Raw genomic sequence first — 19,914 nt, 5'->3', positions numbered from 1 at the left:
AAATATTACGCCTTTAACCATAATAAAATAATTGTACTAAACCCTAAAGTGGGTCCGTTCGTTTAACTTCTCTTTTGCTTCAAAATACTATGTCTTTTGATTTAAAAATACCCAACAATTAAAGTAACAGATCAAATTGACAGATCGATGGCGCGAAATTTAAAATTCGAATATAAAATAAGTGTCAGAGATATCGAACATTTTGATAAATGAAATATAAATCTGTCAGGACGGTAATACGAATCGATTGCTCGGCCGCGCATGCCCCAGCAAACAATCTGCATATTACGCTTCATTACCAACCATAACACAATTACCGATTCATTGTGTAACTAACGTAAAAACGCAAATGAGCACCCGCAGATACTGTTTAATATTATACATATACAGAAAAGATAACATAGACGCGTATGTTTTTCAATGGTTATGAAATTTATAAGTGTGGTAAATTTTGTAGAACTGTCTTCAGGGTTCCGTACCCAAAGGGTAAAAACGGGAGTCTATTACTAAGACTTCGTTGTCTGTCCGTCTATCTGTCTATATCTAGGTTGTATCTCAAGAACTGGAGTCTAGCTCCTGAAATTTTCATAGATTGTTTGTTTCTATTGCCGCTGTATTAAAAAATACTAAAAAAATGTTGGCCTTTTCTGCTTGATATCAATAACGGCAACAGGTTGGCACTTAAAATTTTCACAAGATCCATAATTATATGTGTACTTTAATAAATAATTAATAATAAAATAAAATAAAAACTGCGCGAGTCCGACTCGCACTTGGCCGATTTTTTATAAATACTTTCTCGTAGAACGTAAAACGACTACTCGTAGAAACCGTACCAAATAATAATATTGTTTTGTACAATATCTACGTGTAAAATTATCTCGTAGACTATCTACGAGCAAAGTGACAGCTCGTAGAGCGCCTACGAAGCAATGCTACGAAGCGACAATTTTCGTAGAACTTCTACGAGTATAATGAATTTTTGTAGAGCGTCTACGCTCAACAAGTTCCAACACTTGAAGGGCCTGTTTCACCACTTCCTGATGCCGGATAGGCTATTCACCACTTAACTTGACAGATGAAGTATGGACAATCTGTCAAAAAGTTGTGGATAGCCTATCCGGCACTTTATCAGGAAGTGGTGAAACAGGCCCTAAGTTTTGTAAATATCTTCCTTTGCTTGCGGCCGCAAGCAGAGGCATTTAACGATTATTATTTGCCTTAAATTGAATGAGGAGTTTGACAAAAAATTTATCTTATTCCAAAATTTTCATTTTGGTATCTCGATGCGCACGTTAGACTTATCACTAGTATGATACATTTTAATGAGCAATAACTAGTTCTGGGGTCTCGCTTGACTCCCGCGCCCTAAGTCGCCCTGTACCCCTACGTCGCCCTGTGCCCCTACGTAACTAGGTTACATAATTCGGTACATGCCTTAATCCAATTAACTATTAAGGTTCGTGGTCAGAATACTAATTTCTGCTGTATCAACGTACTAAAGTAACAATAGTCTGAACTCGTATAAATGTATTTATTTTCATTTAATATTTCATTCAGATTAGAACACCTAAGATTAATGTTATATCTATAAACGAGCAATTCTTGTATATACAAGGTGTAACAAAAATAAATGATAATACTGTAGGGTGTGTATGTGTTCCTTATAGAGAGTTCACTGTGAAAGTAGCAGCGCTGAAAGACCAAATTTTTTTTTCACTTTTGTATGGGAAATCTCGTGACGCTCGGGCTTCCGAGATTCCAATTATATATACACCCTGTATATATAATTGGAATCTCGGAATCGGCTCCAACAATTTTCATGTTTAGTATAGGGGTTTCAGGGGCGATAAATCGATCTAGCTAGGAATCAAATTTTATTCGTGTTTTATCGAATGAGCTAGTGATTATAATGTCAAGATAAATTAAAAGTGTAAATTGCATTGTAACATATCAATCTAAAATCTAGTTACAAGTTAGATAATGTTCTAGTTTGCTTTTAATTGTTTTGAGGTAGCATTCATGTGTAATTTAAAATTAAAGATTTGTTTTTGAGCATTACATTACAATTCACGTGTATTGTAACATTCCACTTCGAGCATTCCATAGCTAGTTGATTCCATAATGTCAGATTGATGTTACAAGTTGTATTAATATATTACACACTGTATCATTACAAGGTGCGCATTGTAATGCTCTAATGCTCAGCTCTCCTCCCTTACTGATATAATGCTCGACTCTGTAACGGTACATTACAAGCGAATGCTCTCGGTGAGGGAACGCCATTAGGCAATGTAGATTGTAAAGGTCATGTTTTCTATTTACTTAATTGAAATTATAAGTACACATTAATCATCCAGATATAATACATGCAAGTTATTATAACGTAAGTTAAAAACCTTAATTTGCATGTTATCAAAAACAGCAACAATAACCGTTCTCGATAGAGTAGATTTGTTTATTATTAATTAATATAATTAAGAAGTTTATTATAACCCCCAAATGTACGTGGCAGCTTGCGTGCGAACGTTAATTTTAGTACAAATTTAGTTCCATACCGACATAATAAAATATAGGTAATAATGTTTAGTGGGCTCATTGTACTGGAGTAATTTACCGTTTGTTTCATCTAAGGCTGCGTTCAGATTGGCGAGACTGTGACCGGACACATTATCTTTGGTTTAATGGCGCGGACATTGTGTGTCGTGACATTTTATTAAGTCTTTGTAAACATCTGCAGCAATACGTACTGAATACTTTGCTGCTACTACAGTAGTACTTCTCAAATGTCACGGTCATAGCACTCACGTCTCTGAACGCATCTTTATATTTTGGTTGCCATGGCAATCACGCCAAACTTACATCGCGCTAGCTCTCTCCCAAGAGATCACAATATAAATAGCCTAGCTCAATATTAACCTTCGGGACATGCGCCACATAATCCTAGTTAGATCTGTGTCGTAAAAACATCTCATTTTACTTCCACGTTTATTTTCACTAAACCTACCTTTATAAACAAGTACATTTTCTATTGGATTTGGATCTGCTTTCTTATAAAAATAAATTAATATTATTATTAACCTACGCCCTACAATGTCCCACTGTTGGGCAAAGACCCCCCTCTGTCCTACCTGGCCTGGTTTCAATGAAACCCGCCACCGTCACCGAAACCGGTGTATATTATTATCTGTCCTACCACAGCTTTTTAGTTTTAATAAGTTTGAACACTCTTAAAAATAATAATTAATAAATTCTTGAATAAGAATTATTGCACTGTAAATACCTCTTTTTTCCAGTACAATTGATTCGTGCAAATAAAAGTGAACAAACAGCAATCGCTAGATTTACCGGTGGTCTAATTCGCGCAGGTCCAGCTCACAGAGTAATTGGGGGTTATATTTCAGCGCTACTAATGCGAAAACTGTCCCGCTGAAAATACTAGTTAGCTAAATTACTTTTAGCCGGCTACTGCGACTTTCTGTTCAAATCCCGTTTAATCTTTTTGAAATTATAGTTTTGAAAAAGTATAGATTGTTTTTGAATGGATTACGCTAATAGCGACATCTATGTAAAATTTTGTGACTTACCTCATTTGGGCCATATTATTTTTTTGTTATATTGTTATAACAGTCACAAAATTTAATCTAGTTTTTTAACAAAATATTTGTTCGAAAAATGGATCACTTTAATAAAAATTATTGTCGATTGAACGTGATCATTTATCACAAAAATAATCTTGTAAATTAAAAAAATGGGTCATTTTATACCCATCAATATGACCTACTATTGATAAAATAATTTATCTCTATAGGTAAAGTGAAGGTATAACTTAACCAAACACGTAAGCAATGTGTAAAGAAACATAACAAAAAGCAGGAGGGGGTAAGTTAATTGTAGGCCGGTGACGTCACTAATGATCCCCGAATCTAACGAACCAGCGTAATTCCAACCTTCGCAATTAACGGCAATGTAACCTCTAGAATTAACTCAAATTATACAATACTAACTGAATTATACTGGGACGTTTTGTCTCAAAAATAACGTGCACGTAAGGGTTAATTCGCGTTTCCTTAGAATTAAAACCGTGTGTTGGGATGATTTTGGCAAAAAAAGGGAATATATTTTTGAGAAAGAACAAAAAAATGCTTACTAAAACTTAAATAATAAATCCGTGCAAAATTCCATAATATTTAAACATGAATGTTTTAGATTCAGTTTTTTTTTCATTATTTAAGTACATAATAAAAACAAATAAGGTAAAAAGTAGAAATAAAAAAATCTAACAAAAAAAACCACGTTCACTTAAAACGTAGAGCTAGCTCGAAGTTTACGTTCATGTACAATTTATATTTTTTATAAAGTTCTAAGCATTCGAAAAAAGTTAAGAGGTTTGTGTGAATATGGATACGTTCAAGAAATTCAATCCACATCCATAAAATATCTACCCACATCCAGCCTAAGAATGTACGAGACAAATGGCACATACGGTAAAATATCATACACGTAATTATTTACCTCGAGTTAAGTGATTATCACGGGGAACAAAACACCTGCACTTAATTATGCCCATTATGCCCATCAAGCCACCTGCTCTGAATCATTTCAACACCCCAAGACGGAAGGGGGAAGGGTTGCGTACTTCACTTTTTAATTGACTCCTTTTTGTCTGTTATGAAGATGTTTAAGATGAATCCTCGATTTTTATTACGGAACTGCTTAGGAAATGGTTTTGAGTATTAGGAACATAATTACACTTGGCAAAAATTGGCTTATTGTGGAAGTGTTCTTACTTTTCTTTTTTTTTTATGAAAGAAGGGGGCAAACGAGCAAACGGGTCACCTGATGGAAAGCAACTTCCGTCGCCCATAGACACTCGCAGCATCAGAAGAGCTGCAGGTGCGTTGCCGGCCTTTTAAGAGGGAATAGGGTAATAGGGGAGGGTAGGGATGGGAAGGGAAAGGAACAGGGGAGGATAGGAAAGGGAATAGGGCCTCCGGTAAACTCACTCACTCAGCGAAACACAGCGCAAGCGCTGTTTCACGCCGGTTTTCTGTGAGAACGTGGTGTTTCTCCGGTCGAGCCGGCCCATTCGTGCCGAAGCATGGGTCTCCCACGTATAAAATTTGATTACAACTTCATAATAATAGCAAACCAAGTTGCTTCCTGCTGTCTATCGCTATAAACATGCTTAGATCTTATGAACAGCGTAAAGATTTTTTGATGTGGATTTTTTAATGATCCAAGAAGGATCCATATATTACGTATAACGACCATGCATAACTAAGTATAGCATAATATATATACCATGGCGAATCAACGTTTAGCTAGTTTATTTATAAAACCTTTATGGCCCGGGAGCTGTCAATCTCGAAAGTGCCCTCATAGTGTGCATGTGTCGCAAAACTTTTGAGATTGACAGCTCCCGGGCCATTAGAAAATGTCATAAAAAGGCTGCAAATATGAGAAAAATTTAACCATTTCTGCATACGAACAATAAAATGTCTGGGCATTTGTGAGTCGTTTTTGATGGAATTATTGCTGATGACGTCACTCACACTCGCACACATACAACCCTGCAATGCAAGCGTCATCAATCATCGTTGGTCCGAGTTTAGTAATGGCTGCAGCGGGATGTAATCGGAGGCCTAGCCTAGCTTAGCATTTATTTTATATGACCTAGGTCCTAGGGCACAGATTACAAAAAGTTATTAGTTATTCCGGTTAGGGGCGTCCACAAATTACGTCAGACAATTAAAAAAACACCTCACGTAATTTGTGGACGCCCCCTTATAGTATTTTGAGTAGAGAGAACTTAATGAACATACATTTTGTAATATGATTTCGATCTCTCTTTACTAAGATGCCGTCAATATTTGGGTACCCTACCAATTAAACATTCACACTACCTCTAATATTAAAAAAGCAAAAGTGTGTCTGTCTGTGTATTACCGCACCGTCGTCACGCCCAAGCCGTTGAATCCATTTTACTGGGTATAATAGCTCCCACACCGGTTTCGGTGACGGTGGCCGGTTTCATTGAAACCAGGCCAACTACGCAGGAGTAATTTTATAGTGCCGAAGTGTGTGCGCAAGAGCACTCTCTATTCCTTTACTCTCATAACCCAGTGGGACGGAAGACCGACACGACCGGCGAGAGATCAGGCGCAGGACCGACTTTTTACATGCCCATCCGACGCATGGATCATTTTATTTGTCAGACAATCAGGTGATCAGCCTGCATTGTCCTAACCAAACTTGGAAATAACATGTTTCCAACGCGGGAATCGAGAGTATAGAGATACTTTGAGTCCCCGTTATATAAAATATTATTATTTAAAAGTATCCAAAATAGTGCTATTTATATAACTCTAACCTGTACGTTTGTCTGTCACAGATGAGGGGAAAATTCATAAAATCGTGCAGTGGACTCGCAACGGCGACAGCCAGTCGGCTTTACTTGATATTTTCGACGTCACTCCCGGCGAACCCATTCAGGTATGTGCCGACTCCCGAATGAATTGCATTTAGCCCGCGCTTGGACGTCGCTGTGGCAGAATTGATGTTAGTGTTGCCACAATTTCTATTCAAAGTTAACTTACTTTGCCTTAAAAAATGTTCTCCTAAGTCACCTGCGATGCGTTATATCAAATCCCATATATTTTTGACATCTAACACTGCCATTGGAACTGGCGAGTGTATTTTGACTAAGCACTCAGTTGTCTGAGAAAGATATAAATTAGCTATAATACAGTTGTTTCTAAGGCGGCCCCAAGGCGATCAAATGTATTGTCAATATCACGCTTCAATTTTATTGAATAGTTTATTTGATAATTAGATTGAAGGCGCGCTATGTTCAATATCAACCGAAAATGCAGTACGTCATATTGCGCAATAAAATTGCTAGTCGCTTATGCTTAATTGTCATAGTACAAAAATAACTTCATAGTTATCTTTGCCTGTATGCATTTCTAACACCCAATTCTCCGCAGGCGATGGCTCTCTCCCGCACTCACGGCTCGCTGTACGCCGCCTCCGACGCGCGCGTTTTGCAGCTGCGGCTCGCGTTATGTGCGCGCCGGTACGATGCCTGCGTGCGCTGCGCGAGGGACCCGTACTGCGGCTGGGATAGAGACGCCGGAGTGTGCCGGGAGTACATGCCTGGGTAAGCTATTGAAAGTTTAAGCAGCTGCGGCTCGCGTTATGTGGGCGGTGGTACGATGCTCGACGACGCGCCGCTGCGCGAGAAACCCGTACATGCCTGGGTAAGCTATTGAAAGTTTAAGCAGCTGCGGCGCGCGTTATGTGCGCGGCGGTATGATCCTAGCGTCCGCTGCGCGAGGTACCCGTACATGCATGGGTAAACTACTGATAGATCCATGGAAATTCAGCTATCGTCAGACTGTAATGCCAAGAATTTCTCGAAATAATAACTTTCACAGTCCCCAAACTATCATCCCGTCGTAATCCTACTGGTGTGTTCCATATACCGAGATACAAAACTAACCTAGGCAAAAACAGCCCATTAGTAAGACTGCCTCAAACTTACAATGATTGGCATAAGCTATTAGACTTAGATATTTTTTATGATCAACGCACGTCGTTTAAGAAAAAACTATTGACAAGAAATGTAAACAATGACAATAAACTTTAATAAACTTTAATCAATGCAATTCATTTTATGATAACTTTGACATTATTTTCAATTTATTTTACAATAATTTTAAATCAATATTTTGACTATTATTTTATTTTTGGAATTATTTTTATTTTATTAATGTTATTGGTAACTTATTCAATTTTTTACATCAATTTTACTTTTTTACAATTATATTTTATTAATTTTTTTTAATCATTTTTACATTTTTCTAATGAAATTATAATAATAATTAGATCACTCTTAAAATAATTGCATGTCCTTTTGAATTTTTAATTTTATGTAGACTTACTAAATTATTGTTTATTACTTATTAACTTAATCTTGATTGTTTAATTGAATTTATCTAAAATATTGTGCATATCTATAAGTGATGTAAACACTAGCTCTTATTTATTTAATGTTGGCTAAAATGTAAGTGTTTATATTGTTGATGTGCCTAAATAAATAAATAAATAAATATAATATCAAAGACGTAGAAGTATCAAACCGTAAAGTAAATACGGGCAGGGAAGTGTAAGAGAGAAATGAGTATGCGGCCAACCTTGTACAAGTATGCGGTCTTTGTTTTGAACTCAGAATAGTCCGTGTAACAGCTTAGCAGACTACAAGATAATATTATTGGCGGCGCGATCATTTTCTCGCTTTCTATCAAGTGATCAATTTTATACGGGTATTGTGTAGTCTATTCCCTAGTCTACAGATTAGATATTATATCTACTATCAGAGAAGTTGATTCCTAGGCAGATGGAGGACCTAATGTAATTTGGTCGAGTTAAGTCAAACTCATCCGACCGATACAATATTGACAAAAGCCGACCAAACGACATAGGTCCGTCAACTGCCTAGAAATCTATTTCTTCAATGGTACCTACCAGACACAACTACCGTGATTTCATAATTAGGTATAAGAGATTTTATAGAATGGAATTTTGTGTAGTCGGCACAAAGATATCTTAGGGCTTCGCATTGCATCGCAAATATCTGTGACAAAACTCATAATAAAAAAATTACATTGCAATACGAATTCACACGAATTCGCAGTTGTGTGTGGAAGCCCTTATGTACTATATTATAGCTCTTATTGTTGCAGTATCTACATACGTATAAAAATTACCAACATATTTAATAATCTATGCAAAATGACCACCGCTCGACTGCGTGGCCAAAATGCTTTTATTTTAATTATTTAATAGCCATCCCATTATAAATGATAATTGTTTGAGGTCTTTGCTCCTAGTGAACCTGACCTCACGACTTTCACCTATCGGAGGACAAAAGTTTAATTAGAAAGAAGTCAACGAAAAGCTCGTTTCATTAGGCTGAAAAAACTAAGATTTAATTTGTTTCAAAGGCCATTGTGTATTAGAAAAAAAAATGAGATAGGTAATAAAAGAATTCTTGTTAATACAATATTAGATTCCACCTTTGGGCGACACTACTTAGTCCTAGATTATTCTATGCCTAACCCATACTTCTATCTTTTTATTTCATAAAATATAAAAAAAACAACAAATAACTAAAGTATAGATCCAGAAATTATACATTTTAAGCCTGTCTACTGTCTAGGCCTCACATAAATTCTTTTCAAAAGAAAATAAAGAATGTATCTGATTTTCCAAACACATTATTGGAAACGTAAAAAGTCACTTTAGTAAACCACGTTTCACCTAGATGCGATTCTTATATTACCATATCCTATACTTTTGTAATAAATAACACCTTCAAAGATAAGTATACAAAGGATTCTAGACACAAAGGCAAGCTTATCTAACGTTTAACAAAGAACTTATATAGATAGGTATAATTTCTACATCGGGGTTTCAAATATAGCACAAGCCCAACAATCTGAAGTTTCAATAGAATTAGTAATAAAAACAGGAAAGAAGTTTAATCAATTAATACAATATTAAATTTAAAATGACAATCTAAACACTAACCCCCTTACTAATAAACGCTGTATAAGCTTTGAATAGTAATACAGTGTTTTGTCTTCTTCAATCTAATTAAAAATGTCACTTGTGTGACAGGAACAAAACACTGTATAACTATTCAAAGCTTATACAACGTTTATTAGTAAGGGGGTATAAATACAATCTAAAATATGCAATAAAAATTGAAATAAAACCAAAACTTGGCGAATTGAAACGCAGAATAAGGGGCAGGTCACATTGCAAAGTCCGTGTCGCAAGGCGAAGCGATACATTTTTAAATAACCCGTTCAAAACTCAATTTTATTTACTGTACTGAATTAGAAGATAGCGAGTTGACAGACTTGCCGCTTGCGATATCGGGTTACAAACTTAGATATTTAAAAATGTTTTGCAACACCTCGCGACGTTTGCCTGATCCAAATTTGAATTGCTCATTTAAAAATGCTTCGCTAACGCTTCCAGGGGTCTTGAACCTTTTTACAGTTTCTGCGTGAAAACCAATAAAGCATTCATGCATATGAAATAATTGTGGATTGCATACCGTAGACATTGCATGTCAGCCGTAACGCGATACATACCATTAGCTAATCAGACACTTCCAGACACATGCGATGTGAATAGTTTATGGCTACCGAGTGTAGACAGCATATTATTCTATATTATATTATTTTCTAGGAAGATATTAGGTTTTATTACGCAAATGCTTATAAGCCACGCGATAAAGTTTTTAATCCATTCTTCTTTATATATAAAACTCAAAGGTGACTGACTGACATGGTGATTTATCAACGCACAGCCCAAACCACTGGACGGATCGGGCTGAAATTTGGCATGCAGGTAGATGTTATGACGTAGGCATCCGCTAAGAAAGGATTTTGATCAATTCCACCTCCAAAGGGTTAAAATAGGGGATGAAAGTTTGTATATAATAATACTTATTAACGCGAGCGAAGCCGCGGGCAAAAGCTCGTATATTATAAATGCGAGAGTATATATGTCTTACCTCTTCTGACATAAACCGCCGAACCGATTTTGATGAATTTCGGTATGAGACACTTTGAGTCCCTGGATACGACGTACGTTATAGTTGGTCACCCTGAAAATATACGATTCCTGCGCGATAAAGGAAATTCGATGCGACATTGTTGCGGGCAACTATGTATATTTTAAAATTATTGGTGTCAAATGGATGTGTACTATTATTTCATAATATTTATTTCATAATATGTTGGAATCCAGTAAAGAATTAAATGAACTTTGAAATATGGCCCCAGGTAAAGTTTGAACATAAAATAATATTGTACAGTAAGTTTCTTAATTAACAAGAATAGCTTATCTGACTTAGTTCCCTTTGTAACTGAACACTGTGTGCGCACAGAGAAATAATAACGGGAAACCTCACTATAAAGAAGCGTTTTCCTCTCATATTTCTTTTTTCTATTAATGTAAATAATGCATAATTTTTGTAATTTAAAGAACATTTTTACAATTTCTGATCTGTTACTGGAAATAAATATCAGGTTTTACATTAGCGATATAATGTAAAAGATTGATATTTATTTATTACAAAATATTCTACTTGTTCTTCTTGATTATCGACACACCATCCGATATCAATATCGGATCGGGTGTCGTAAAACTGCTCATAGAACGGATCAAAATGAAAAGAAATATGTCATAGATCCCTCGCATCCCAGATTCTAAATTCAAATTCTTTTACAGGCTAATTCAAGACGTGGCAAACGAAACTGCGGATATTTGCGACTCGTCCATTGCCAGGAAGAGCGTGTCTGCCACCTGGGGCCAGAGCCTTCACCTTGGCAGCTTCGTCAAGATGCCAGAAGTGCTGGCACCACGCATGGTCAGCTGGTACCACTACTCCAAGGAGAAGGGACGACATCCTATCACTTTTAAGTAAGTAAATCTTATATCTTTAAACGAGCAATTCTTGTATATACAGTGTGTAACTAAAATAAGTGATAATACTTTAGGGTGTGTACGTGTTCCTTGTAGTGAGTTCACTGTGAAAGTAGCAGCTCTCAAACACGAAAAAAAGTCAAGATAAGTTATCGATAGTGTTGTGCAATGTGGAGTACGATATCGATATATTTTGTAAGCTAACACAAATAACAACAATATCTCTTAAAAGCTAAAATACCGGTATTACGAGAAGCGAGCGTTATCTAATGCTACGAGCACAATTGTATTCCCGCACAAAGTAATCAAACAGTAAAATTTTAAACCAAATTTATTCAACCATAAATACCGAGAGCCATAAAATATATCATAACTCCTTTACCGAAACAATGCGAACGATAAAATAAAAGAGATCAAAGAACAATTATTTCGTAAATATTAGAACGGAACACACATTAATTAAAATGTTTCCAAATACACCGCTATCGTGCCGTAATTAAAACACAAAGGGAGGCTCGGGTAGGGATGATCGGTGTGTACTCGAAACTATAATATTTGCTTTACGTAATCGATTTAATATCGATAATCGCATAAGCTTCCTGCTCGTGATTTGTTGCGTTCAATGAATTCGGAATCATTTCAGCTTATCGACATTATCGATGGTACGATTTTAAACAAAACATTTGTAACAAAAGTTTAATTAAATGTCAAAGTCGTGAAAATTTAAGTTAACATTAATTTTAGGTCATTGCAATCCTAATAATACACCTTAACTATTAACTATAATTTATCATAACAATATTCCCGTTGTAGTTTTATTAATTGCTATTATTGTTAAACTTAGGGATAAACTTTTAGGAGGATTCAATCAATTTTGTCTAATAGACGATAGGAAAATTTAAAAAAATTTGAGATATTCAAATGTCGACAATCGATGTTCTTTTCCGACAACACTTTTTAACAATTTGAAGAAACCGATTTTATTTAGTACGCGTCAAGCGAATGCCAACACTTTAATGGAAAGTCGTTTCTGTTGACAGCGTAATTATGACCGACCTCGAATATTCTTGAGGCGGAAATTAACAAACATTACAATATCTTTAATTAGTGATTGGCATTAAAATCGATAATGTTACATGCAAATGTGGACTGTATAATATTCGACATTTTAAGAATAAATGAATCCGATAAATAAATAACAATGTTCATTTGACAGTTGGTGACCGATTTTATCGATGAAATTATAACCAAAGTAGGACGTCGCGTCGTAGACAGGCCATGTCGTAGCCCGTAGGTGAGCTACGTCGTAAGCAGGCTACGTCGTAAGCAGGCTACGTCGTAAGCTGGCTACGTCGTAAGTAGGCTACGTCGTAAGCATGCTACGTCATTGGCAGGCTACGTCGTAGGCTGTCTTAGGTCTACGTTAGTGCTACGCGACACTGTATTATACTCCTACGAGTATAATACAGTGTCGCGTAGCACTAACGAATATTTACGGATCTACATCCGTAGTTCCCACTTGGATCCACAAGAAATTGAATGTATATAAGTGTCGTTTCGCGCAGAGCATAAGAACTTTCAAAGTTTTATAATATTATAACATCACAAATAATTACCAGAGAAGGGTCTCTAAATACAATCAATGTGTTCCTCTTTTGCAAACTATTCTTCAGATATATCTAACTATGTTCTCTCTGCAGCAAACCGGAGAAGTATATCGAGACTTCAGAACACGGGCTGCTGATAATCTCGGTGACGGAGGCCGACGCGGGCCGCTACGACTGCTGGCTCGGCGGGTCCCTGCTCTGCTCCTACAACATCACTGTCGATATACACAGGTAACTTTACAATTGATTTATAAAAGTATTGCTCTTATAGAAGCAACTTTATGACGCCCGCAACTCCGTTGCGCCAAAATTCGTTTATCGCGCGGGAACCGTACATTTTTCCGGGATAAAAAGTATCCTATGTCCTTTCCGGTACACAAATTATCTCCACGCCAAATTTCAGCAATATCGGTTCAGCGGTTTGGGCGTGAAAAGGTAACAGACAGACAGACACACTTTCGCATTTATAATATTAGTACGGACGGATGTTGATACACAGGTAAACAACATAATTCCTCGAAGATATTAAAGCTCTTGAATCCGCTCAATTGATACAATCTTCTACTACCACTGCAGCTGTAAAACCTGGTTATTTTATATGTCCGTATGATTGCTTATAGGTACGGCTTTCTTACAACATAGTCTAGAGAAATGAACTGGGCTATACAGATGTATGGACCAGTTCATTTCACTGGACTATAGGCGAGTTCCAGATAGAACATAGTAAATGTCTAATCAAATAGCTTAAAATCAAATAGTTGTGTGTTAATTATTTCAACCCAGGCAATCCAATTGTAATAACTATATTGTAATACTTCTCGTATCAGTATGTTTTAAGCTGTGTATATAAAGTTAGGTTTTTGAAGCTTATATAATAAGGGCCTGTTTCACCACTACATGATAAGTGCCGGATCGGCTATCCGCAACTTAACTTGACAAAAAAAAGTATGTAGCATCTCTCAAATAAGTTGTGGATAGCCTATCCGGTACTTATCAGGAAGTAGTGAAACAGGCTTCAAATCTTTTTTGGCACTTTCAACGTGATCATTTGTACCTACAAACTACAAAGCATTATGCTCCTTATAATAACGGTATACGTCATTTAGTACGTAATGTAATACTTTGTTAAGTGTATTTGTAAATCTGTATGGTATAGGATACCTCCTATATCATCTTTGATTTCAACCCTACTCCCACTTTGGCACCTACGCAAAGGTCATGAATCAAAATTAAAACATTAAAAAATACATCACGTGTTTTATGAAACAAGTTTGTAATTGAGATTATTTTTCAGATGCTCGCCTCCCGAGAAAAGCAACGAGTACCAAAAGATTTATTCGAATTGGTGTCACGAGTTCGAAAAGTACAAAACAGCCATGAAGACTTGGGAGAGGAAACAGGAGGTAAATAAAATTCAATATTTCGTAACGCGATACGAATAACAAGTGCGCGGTAAACAAATATTATCGAATAACAATTTATCCCAGCGCGGACGAAATTCGAATCACTTTAAAAATTTAATAAAAACGACGCGACTTGTGGAGTTGTAAATTAAAAAAGTTTGTAAAGGTGCTCTTACCTTGGTAATGTCGCCGAATTCTAAATTAATGTCATACCTGTTCTTTGCGTGAGCTTCGAGGAACTGTAATAAATGTTGTGGAGATGTCGGGATGTTATTATTTGTTACATAGTCCTACATTATTTCACACCTCTTAGCTTCTCAGCTCATTTATCGAAACGCCTGAGTGGATTACGAGCACAATTTCTGCACTGTAAAATATTTTTACAAAAATGTGTTTTTAAACTAGCGACCCGCCCCGGCGTCGCACAGGTATAAAATATATAGCCACTGAAAAAAAAGATTAAAATCGATAGCCTATGATCTTTCACGTGGTCTACTTCTTATCGGTGCCAAATAACATAAAAAATAATAATAATATCTATGGACGCTTCACACCACGTCAATCTGGCCCCGTGCTAAGTACCTGAAGGACTTGTGTTACGGGTACCAGACAACGAAAATAAAAATTGCTCCAGTAGTTCGCGAGATAAGCCCTTTCAAATAATTTCCCCTCGTTTTTTCCACATTATCCTATTAGTCTTAGCATAATAAAATATAGCCTATAGCCTTCCTCAATAAATGGGCTATCTAACACTGAAACAATTTTTCAAATCGGACCAGTAGTTCCTGAGATTAGCGCGTTCAACTTAGCCCTTTCAAATAATTTTCCCCGTTTTTTCCACATTTTCCTCTATTTCTTCGCTCCTGTTAGTCTTAACGTAATAAAATATAGCCTATAACCTTCCTCGATAAATGGGCTATCTAATACTGAAAGAATCATCAAAATCCGTTGCGTAGTTTTAAAGATAAAAGGGAACAAAGGGACATAAGGGAGTAAAAGCGACTTTGTTTTATAATATGTATAGATTACAAAATATGTAGTATATTTTATTTATACAGAGTGGGCGGAACTAAACAAAAACTAGAAGCAGTTTGTACATCTGTGACAGTTATAATAACGTTTACACAGAGTTGCTCGGAAGGCTCTGATTAAACATTGACCTTTGTAAAGGCACCGCCCGCAAAGGGTCGGACTGTGCCAACAGTTATTTTACGACTGTACCTAAACTAAATCTAGTTTTTAGTGCCCTAAAGGTTAATTAATTACTAAACTTTGCACCTACGCTAGTTCAGCTGTTCCTAGCTCTAGAACATTTTAGAATATTCTGAAAATGAATAATTAATTTGACCACAAAACTATGTCTGTTCACTTTACTATATTCGGTTAAACTTTTTTCATTGAGTATATTAGGTATTATCATCATTTTTTTGCTCAACCATTTTAAAATAAGCTTCAAAATAGTCAAGTACCAAACAAATAACCACAACGCGCGTGTTTGATACGTGTTTCAAACGTATCTATGCGCGCGCTATTTAGCGGCGCTTGCAAGCTGTCTGATACCGGTGATTACGTGTGTCGATGTCGATTAATCCTCCGATCGCGGATTCTTAGAAATCTATTGTTATTATATTGTTGTCGTGGTCACCGGTACCCTTATGGGGCTTGATAGGTTAGGTCAACTCAGACCGCAACGCGACGCGTAGGTAGATGCATTTCTAAATTTGTATGGATTTGACAGATTTCAATTGCGTCAGACGTCTTGCGAATCTGTCAAATCCATACTAATTTGGAAATGGATCTACGCGTCGCGTTGCGGTCTGAATCAACCCTGAGTCAATTCAGACCGCAACGCCACGCGTAGATGCATAGATTTATAAATGCATCTACGCGTCGCGTTGCGGTCTGATTTGACCCTAAGCAGACAGCCTTTCAATCATAGCGGGAGTCTTGGCCCTGCCAGAGCCTTTACATAAAACTATGTAAAACATTACTCATAAATATTTTAATAATCATTATATTGTTCCAGCAATGCGCGCGCCTCAACGACTCTAATCAGAACAGCCATCCGAACGAGATCGTGTGATAGCTTCTAAACATCGCCTATCTCATGTTTCAATCCGTCAACTACTACGCCGGCGCCATACCGATACCCTACGTGTCGACCGCCCTCAAATACTTCAACTTGATCTCCTAAGGATCCTGGGACCCTGGTATCCCAGGGTAGGCTTCTAGTGTCTCCCGAATCTAAAGAAATAGATCCTAGTGTTTCCGGAGGATCGAACATTCTAGGCCCGTTCTAAACCGCTCCTACCGCAATACTTAAGATGATTCTTGAGATCCTGTTTTAATAAATAAACTTTAGTACCGTACCTATAAGTGGCGTATCTGTGAGAACAACTTGAGAGGCTGTTTCTTGAGTGTGATCAAACCTTGACTTAAGTGCTACATATTATAATTAAAGACCATCTTAAGACGCTGGAGCGCAGCCAAGACATTGCATAGGAGTATGAGAGCGGTTTATACGGGCCCTAAGTCTAAAGATCCTTGTGTTTGAAGGATCCTAGTGTTTAAGGATCCCCCGTTCCTAGTCTCCATGAAGCTCTAGTGCCCATATAGTGATACGGCAACATGAGAAGGTGATTCTAAATTTAAAAGACTCTAAATCCGATAATCGCTTGCCTACGCTTCATTGGATGTGTGGAGATTGGCGTCTACCCTCGCTTCGCTGTTGTATTTAAGAGTATTTATTTAAATAAACAATTGTGACTGTATTTAGTTTGGTGATTGCTCTGTAATGTTATGAGGTTTAAAAAAATCTATCGGTAAAATTAAAATTTTATCGGCGTAAATGTGAAATCTTAAATGACGTCGATAAAATTTACATATTTCTGTCTGTCGCGGTGTAAACGAATTTAAATTTTTATTTACCCGCGGTAAAACGAAGTGGGGCGCATTTAACACCCTGCAAATTGTGTCGAGGATTTGGAGGGTGCAGTGTGTTAGGGTTGACAAAAATATCGATTCAAGATTGAAATATGAATCGATATTTTTGTTGATATTTGTCTAAGGGATAAACATAACGACTTGTTTAATATAAAATTTAGATCGATCCGGAGAACTCAAACAAAGTGCATTTGAAAATTTTGTATGATTTGACATAAGGCATTACAAACGTCATGTCACATAGCGACGCGTTATGTCAAAACTCATACACTTCCATCTTCGCTATCGAAATTTTCGAATAAAAGTTTGCCTAAGTCCCCTGTCGTTATACATAAAACCTCAAAACAAAGCAGAACGAAAACAATTTATTTAGAATATATAATTTCAACGTAATTAAGTTTGTTAGTGATCAAGATACGTCGCCTAATGAGTGGAGAGAATACGCCACTGCGAGTCTCGAGGTTGTGGGAGGGTTCGCCTCATTATTTTTCCCCTGGCTCTTTGGCCAAAACCTTTTCTTTTCGCTTTGTTATAAAATCGCCTAATAAATGTATGGAGTTGACATAGGCGTCGGTTATTGTGACGTTGACATTCGACTCGTCTATCTTATTTCGATCGGCGATTTTATTAAATAGCGATAAAGAAAAGGTCTTGACTACAGGCTCTCTTTGTGTAAATAGTTACCTAATTTCTGTTTCTACTGTAAGTGTACGTATAGAATGCACGTCCCTTAACGTAAAAAATATAATTTAAGCCTGTGATATATGAAATTCATTTAGATATTTTAAGTGTTTGTAAAAACATGTAATGCATTTAAAAATTTGTGAAACTGAAAAATGGGTTGATTGTATAAAATTTTGTACACTTTTTTTTCGATTTACCACTGCCATGTTGTAACCTGAATGTTGTAGAGATTTCATGTTTACAGATAAAAAAGAAATAAAACATATTTTTACGTATATCAAGTGCATAGAGCACGTTCCAAAACGAAAATAAATGAAATAGTACCAAAACTTTTTAACACCAGATTTTTACAAATTATTGTAAAACTAACAAAAGAATAACCTTTTTATAGGGTTGTCTATTTAATGTAACTTGATTTGTACTATCAGAGAAATTGATTATTCATAGGCGAACCAATGCTATTTGGTCGGTTATATAAATTCAATGTTGGTCGTGTTTTCTCTGATCTCTACATAACCTGACCAAATTGCGTAGGTCCCTATCTGTTTGGACCAAATTCTCTGATAGTACTTTTTTAAACGGTTGTTTACAATGATATAGTAAATGATACTCAAAGCAGCAATAATTTAACTATACTACATTCAAAATGCTTGCTCATTACATTGTATGCTAGATATGCGGAATTCAGGATCGGAAGCGGTCGCTAGTGATATATTTTTCCTAAAAATTAACTACTAGATATTCCTAAAAACTAGAAAATATTACGATTTTCTTTTTCAATTTTAATAGTCGAGCCTACGTATTTTTATATCGAAACTATTCGCCTATCAATAGTGAAGTTCCTTTGATGAAAAACTTTTAAAAGCTCGGTAAAAATTCCGTCTGTCTACGCATACGAGATTTTATATGTATAGAATTCGAATATATAAATATTATATTAGAGTAGCCAGTGTTTTAGAGGATATTTCGCATATTTTTGTACAAAATTGGGTCATGTGTCCGTAGTTAAGTCCATTTCACGTATCACCCTGTACCTACTGTAACTTAGTTCAACTTCATATCATTTTACTATAGGAGCTTGTATTATACACATGGACTTGTGCGGCGCCCGTCGGGCCTAAGTTATACCATTATACGTACAAGACCATTCGAATCACTTATCTATCCGATTCTTCGAATTATTCGCATTTTATATAAAAAAAGTATATTTTATATAGATTTATTGAAACAGAAGTATTAGGATCAGATGTATCGCACTTTCGGTTGTTTGAACACGTTTAAGCCGGCCATAATATTAGTAGAATTTATCTTTACAGTCAAAATCCTGTAGATTTGAAACGTTTATTTGAAGCTCGATAATTGTAACAATTTATTTCAGTGTAAGGCTTTGTGTGATCATAATTAAAGATTTCTAACATGAATCAAATGATAAACAATCAACTGACAGCTTTATACATAAGCTGTACATCAATAATGTTATTTAATCCAGAAACATTTTCGCCCAGTTATTTAAAAAAAAACAATATTTTTTTAATTATTTATGAGAATTTTACCGCATTAGATACATGTCAAGTCTTCCAGATTTTAAATTTTAAAACTAACAAAAAGTGTTTTAAAATATCACAAGTTTTAAATTTTTAACGGCATTAAATCAATTATTATCAAAATGTATTTGACCGAATTGTCACAAATCTCATAACAAGCTATTGCTGAGTTTCCGGCGACTGTATGCTTCACATTTCAAGCCAACTATGTTTTCAAACTCATATCAT

At 36.1% G+C, this 19,914-nt stretch overlaps 1 protein-coding gene across 2 annotated transcripts in view; it reads left to right on the top strand.

The window, feature by feature from the left end:
- The window catches only part of LOC121734596 (semaphorin-2A-like), a 394,143-nt gene extending 374,518 nt beyond the window's left edge, over positions 1–19,625 (top strand). For both annotated transcript variants that reach the window (XM_042125178.1, XM_042125177.1), the window contains 6 exons: positions 6,395–6,495; positions 6,990–7,162; positions 11,311–11,502; positions 13,206–13,343; positions 14,407–14,515; positions 16,542–19,625. In XM_042125178.1, the coding sequence (XP_041981112.1) occupies positions 6,395–6,495; positions 6,990–7,162; positions 11,311–11,502; positions 13,206–13,343; positions 14,407–14,515; positions 16,542–16,598 (770 nt within the window). In that variant the 3' untranslated portion in view covers positions 16,599–19,625. The remainder of the gene's footprint in view (positions 1–6,394; positions 6,496–6,989; positions 7,163–11,310; positions 11,503–13,205; positions 13,344–14,406; positions 14,516–16,541) is intronic.
- The last annotated feature ends 289 nt before the right edge of the window (positions 19,626–19,914 follow it).

The sequence above is a fragment of the Aricia agestis genome, chromosome 16 (genome assembly GCF_905147365.1).
Source record: "Aricia agestis chromosome 16, ilAriAges1.1, whole genome shotgun sequence".
NCBI lineage: Eukaryota > Metazoa > Arthropoda > Insecta > Lepidoptera > Lycaenidae > Aricia > Aricia agestis.
The sequence above is the reverse complement of the archived record's forward strand: the minus strand, read 5'-3'. Positions and strand labels throughout refer to the sequence as shown.